The sequence below is a fragment of the Corvus brachyrhynchos genome, unplaced genomic scaffold, assembly GCF_000691975.1.
Source record: "Corvus brachyrhynchos isolate BGI_N302 unplaced genomic scaffold, ASM69197v1 scaffold89, whole genome shotgun sequence".
In the NCBI taxonomy this organism is placed as follows: domain Eukaryota; kingdom Metazoa; phylum Chordata; class Aves; order Passeriformes; family Corvidae; genus Corvus; species Corvus brachyrhynchos.
Window position 1 is genome coordinate 3275909 of NW_008246063.1, and position 5459 is coordinate 3281367.

Here is a 5459-nt window from a genome sequence, read left to right on the forward strand (position 1 = left end):
GTTAAATTCACAGGTCACAGGATCAGGTGGTGGTTGCCTCCCTGCTGATCTGTACAAGCATGAAGGCACCAGATGGGTAAAGACCTCCAAGAGCAGCTGGTTTTTGTCTCTTCGAAAAGGTAAGTGCTGGTGATAACAGTCACAGAAATCTCCTAATTGTGGGTCAGGAAGGCGGTTGAGGAGTTCAATGCATCCTCCCAGGAGATTCTATCAGAACACTGACAGGCAGCCAGAAGCTGTGAGAATTCAGAGCTGCAATTGTTGTAGCAGGTTTTTGGCAACCATTAGGCCACACAGATCAGGGAGCTGAGGTGCTCCTTGAGGGAGAAGGCTCCAGTGTTTGCTTTCAGAACTGGCTCTCGGGCAGGATCAGGCAGCTCTTTTGCATCGTGAATACTTCTCATTGTGTCCTGCTGATGTGGATTCCTTCAGCATCTTGGCTGAGATGTGGTGCTAAGAAAAGGAACAGAGCTGCTGGCCTGGCAGCCAGTGTTTAAAGCTGTGCTTCACACCACATCAACATGGAAAAATGGTTTGGTTTAGCTTTGTCTTCCCAGAAAGTATATGGAGCTGCTACCATGGAATCACCGCACGACTCAAAAATCTGTAAACAAATTCTTTTTACAAATGGCAGCCTGCTTTCTTTGAGCATGTTTCACACTAGGGAATGAGCCAGTGCTCTGGAATGACAGACCTTCGGTTTCAAGCACAATTAAGCACATTCTGTAGTGTTACCTTCATCATGTCTGGTAGCTGTGAAGATTTCCATCTCGCTGGAATCTGCTTGCACTATGTGCCCTTGCTCCTAATATGGCAAATAACCTGAAATTTTGATGGTAATACTCAGCCTTGAACCATGACAACTCCTGACTGTGCTGTGCTGCTCCGAGTGTATGTGGATGTCTAATTAATGTGGTTTTGGGAACATTTCCTACAGGCAATTAAAATGTGGGGAATGGCTCAAGAGACTGTTCAGTGAAACACAGATGCAAACAAGGCAATTTGTCAGTTATGTGGCATTAATTCCATAGTGAAGGGGATTATAATCAATGTTTATTTGCTTTGAAGGAGTGTGTACTTGTGGCTGTAGAACTCACAGACCAAGCTGGATTGATGTGGGCAGTACAAGCATTGCTGGATGTTTGCGCTTTTCAAGGGCCAAGATGGTGTTTTAGACAGGTTTTGGTATTTTTGGCATGGTTTACAGGATGTTTCTTTCACATTTTTCTCACTCTTCCTTCTCACAGCTGCTATGCAGCATTTTTTACCCTTTCTTAAATATGTTCTCAAAGAGGTGCCACCAGCATAACCAATTGGCCCAGCTTTGGGCAGCAGCAGATTTGTTTTGGAGTTGGCTGGAATGGGCTCTATCATGGAGATCCCCTGGTGTCTTCTCCCAAAGGCCACCTCTTGCTACCAAAAGCTTGCTGCATTACCCAGTACACCTGTCTAAGCAGTTTTTTTGGTACTACTAGTGATAACTACTTGTTATAACCCTCCCGTTTCCTATTTAGTTTTATCATTGAGTATTTTGATCTTTTAAGTATTTCCTAGAAACAGTTTAGATATTGAATAATTATTTTTATTGGTAGCACATACGTGGAACAGCCTGGTTTAGTGGAAGGTGTCTGTGCCCATGGCAGAGGGGGGTGGTTGGGGTTCAAGGTGCCTTCCAACATTCTGTGAATGTTCATTTTAAAATAATACAGGTCTTTTCAGCTGCCTCATTCTTCCTTCTAAACAAACACTCTCAGGCTTTTGTCTGTTTGCAGACTCCCATTTCATCAGAGAAAGAGATAATCATAGAATCATAGAAAGGTTTGGGTTGGAAAGGACCATAAAGATCGAGTACAATTTTGTGCTGAGGCTGTGTATTTCCAAATAGACTTTTTTTTTTTTCTGGAGACACAGATACATTGTTGAAAATAATTGCTGGATAAAGCTAATAAGCAGTCATTGCACATTCTTGAAGATAACTCCAATGATATATATTTATTTGAATGTTCTTGTACTTTTAAGCAAAACCAAAGAAAACCTTTCTTACCAGTTGTTATAATTTAGTAGCGTAACACAGTACAATTATTTTGAGGATTAGATGGTTTTCACACAAGTTAACATTGAAAGTAATTTGTTTCTCTTCATTGCCTTTGATATAATTTCATCTAATGTTTCAGAGCAGGGCCTGTTCCCATAGAATGCTGCTATTAATAATATGTGTGAGGCTGATTGCTTTGTCTGTATATGAAGATTTAATAGATGAAATTGTAGAAACTTGTACTTTGACAGTAAAAAACCTAACAAAAGTAAGTATAGACTGGCACTTGAAAAATTCTGAGAAATCTACCAAACTCTTTTCCTTAAGGTCACTTAATTATATTTGATCCATCTGTTGAGGTTGAGCTTAACTCCAAGTGCTGAATGCAGAAATTAGTTGGCGTGCCATTAGAGTTATTTTGTACAAAAAAAGGCTATAACCTCATCATAATTAAATGTGAGCTTGAAATAATTTTAAATTTTATTTTCTAGAAAAGAAAGATGTCACGCAGAGCTTGGAAAGCTACACGGCAAAATGCCCTGGGACAATGGAAGTCATCACTCTTCCAGATGGTTTGAAGCTACCTCCTGTTCCCTTCACCAAATTGCCTATCGTGAAGTAAGACCAAAACACAATCTTTGACTTTTTCACAGTACCTGTCAAATTTTAAAGGATACTGAAAGGATGCAGTCATCTCACTTTATGCATGTTGATCACAGGAACATGAAAAAATCTCAAAATGTCAAATTGTTTTGAGAAGCTCTTGAGCAAAAATAGAGCCTTTGACCAGAAAATACTTCGTGGCCTTTAGTTTCAGAAAGAGATAAGTTTTGTTTTTTGAAGAACTGTCCTTCAACAGTGTCTTGGTTTGAAAGACAGGTGTCTGCTAAGGAAGGCAGGAGCCTCCCTTGGAATGGCAGATGCGACCCCCTTTCCCTCCTAGTAATTATAATTTTGAAATCAAGGGGCTTTTAGGCAAAGATATGGGAAATAGGAATAACAGTTTTTTACTATTATGTATGTATATGTGTATAACCAGTCAAACAAACAATAACTAGGGCAGTAACAGCAAACAATCACAAACCCAGTCCCAGCCTTCTCGGCTGTCGGGCCCTTTCCCCTCGGGTGCAGTTCCGCTCGCAGCCGGCAGGGGCGCTGGCGGCTCCCGGTGAGCAGGGCAGGTGCGATGGTTCCCCCGCGGCTGCAGGGGGCGCTCCGGAGCGAGCTCCGGGAGCACGCGGCAATGGCGGCCTGGGATCCCGGGAAGGGATGGGACAAAGGCCTCACAAACCCCTGGGCAGCCGATCCCGGTGTCCGGCCGGACCCTTGGGAATGGCAGGCTGGGAGTGCGGGGGGGGGAAGCAATGGCGGGGCAGAGCGGCCACAGCCCAGTTCCCAGTAGGGCAGGGAAGGCGGGCTTGGGATCCCGGGGCTTCTCAAGTAGAGAGGAAAAGCAGCCGAAGAAAGCAGCCTCTCTCTCTGTCCAAGCACTGGAGACCGACTGCCCGCACACCCAGGTGAAACAAAAGAGTAGCCAGATGCACCCCACTTCAGTGGCTAACTCTTTGTTTTTCTTTAGTACCCAGCACTTTGTCCCCCTAGCCACATGTATGGGGAAAATTCCTTTAACAGAAAAAAAAAAAACCAGGAGAGCTCCTAAAACCCCAAGGAACAGTTTCTTAGTCAATTGAAGTAAAGTATTTTGCTGAGATTTTAGTTGGATACTTGATCACTTCAGTACTGAAGATCCATGAGTTGGATGCGGTCTCCATCATGGAGCTTGGAACTCACCTGGAACTGATGCTTTTTGTTACTCTCCCTTTCCAGATGCTGCATTTTTGAGCTGGCACCTTTACTGGCCTATTCTAAATCTCAGTTCCTTTCTGTGCCCAGGCGCATCATACAGTCAGGCTAATGAATTATAACTTGTTTAGGTTAAAGCCTGGCATGAAGCATTAGAGAGAGTCAGAGAGAAAGCAGCCACTGGGCATCAATAATAGAAGACTGAAAGAAAATCTTTCCTTTTTGAAGGAAAGATAATGCTATTCAGAAAAGAACATGCTGAACTGTGAAGAAAATTCAAGTCTGGAAGATGAGGCAAATGCTGATTGAATCCTTTTTTATAGGAGTCATGCATTTAGAATAATGGAATCAGAGAACCATGGAATAGTAAAAATTGGAGAAGACCTTTAAGGTGATCAAGTCCAACCATCAACCCAGTATCACCATCATGTTCACCATTAAACCATGTCCTCAAATGCCACATCCACACATTTTTTCAACACTTCCAGGGACGGTAACTCTTATCACCTCCCTGGGCAGCCCCTTCCAATGCTTGACAACCCTTTCCATGAAGAAAATTCTTCTAATATTGAATTTAAACCTCCCTTGGTGCAATTTGAGGCCATTTCCTCTTACCCTGTCGCTTTTTACCTGGGAGAAGAGATTGGAAGAAGAGGCCAGGCAAAACTGTGGCAAGAGATTCCCATGACTTCAGTGGGAGAGACTTTGTGTCATTTAAAATGTTTTGTATGCTGAGAGAAGGGGACAGACACATTCACGTGCATTAGTGTTGGGGTCCCTCCCCTGCCGTGTAGCCCTGGGAGAGGGGCCCTGAGGGCACAGACACGGGGTTTCCCTGCCCCTGCTCAGCCTCGTTCCCATTGGTTGGTTTGTGTTCCCTGCGCGGGCAGAAGGACCCTTGGTCCCGTGACTGGAACAGTTCCTGAGCACAGCCCCGGCCATGCGGCTGGAGAAATAAACATCTCTGAAACAGCTATCAAGAATCTGTCTGTCCATATATATTTCCTTTCCACGGGACTCCTGGTTTGATATATGCGTGTTGCAGGATCCCCACTGCAACAAACCAACACAATCCTTATTGGGCTGATACCCAGTTACTGCTTGATGCTCTACCTGAATCAGAAAAGCAATTAGTTATAAAGACACCTGTGAATATGGCTGAAGATGATTGCAGGATAACACAGGAGGATGTTAAAAAGGTACTTCCTCTCATTTATCTTAAAATGATTCTTGAACAACGATTTGTAAATTTTAGCTTGATTCAAGCTCAAAAAGAACTGAAACACTTCCTGGCATGGTTGTTTAAGAACTTTTTCTATGTTTCTTGGGCTTTTGGAAAACCGTTTGGACACAGTTAATACTGGAGTCAAAATATATGCCGATGGAAGAATATTTTCGTGAATATTATTTAATTACCGAGACAGTTGAGCAATGTCAGCTGTGTCTTGGCGAAGGGAAGCCTGGCGCAGGGACCGTGCGGCCCAGGCCACGTGCACCGAGCGCTCTGCGAGCGGCAGCGAGGCAGTTCCCGCGCGCGGGCAGAGCCACGCGAGCCGCAGTGTCGGTGGCGGAGCGAGGAGCGGCGGGGGGGGGGGGGCCCCGCGGGGGGGCGCCCGCCGCG

General features: G+C 44.5%; 1 protein-coding gene across 2 annotated transcripts in view; it reads left to right on the top strand.

Moving 5' to 3' along the window:
• TRAPPC9 (trafficking protein particle complex 9) overlaps positions 1 to 5459 on the top strand; it is a 469795-nt gene that overhangs the window by 45961 nt on the left and 418375 nt on the right. For both annotated transcript variants that reach the window (XM_008643073.2, XM_017746660.1), the window contains one exon: positions 2527 to 2653. In XM_008643073.2, the coding sequence (XP_008641295.1) occupies positions 2527 to 2653 (127 nt within the window). The remainder of the gene's footprint in view (positions 1 to 2526; positions 2654 to 5459) is intronic.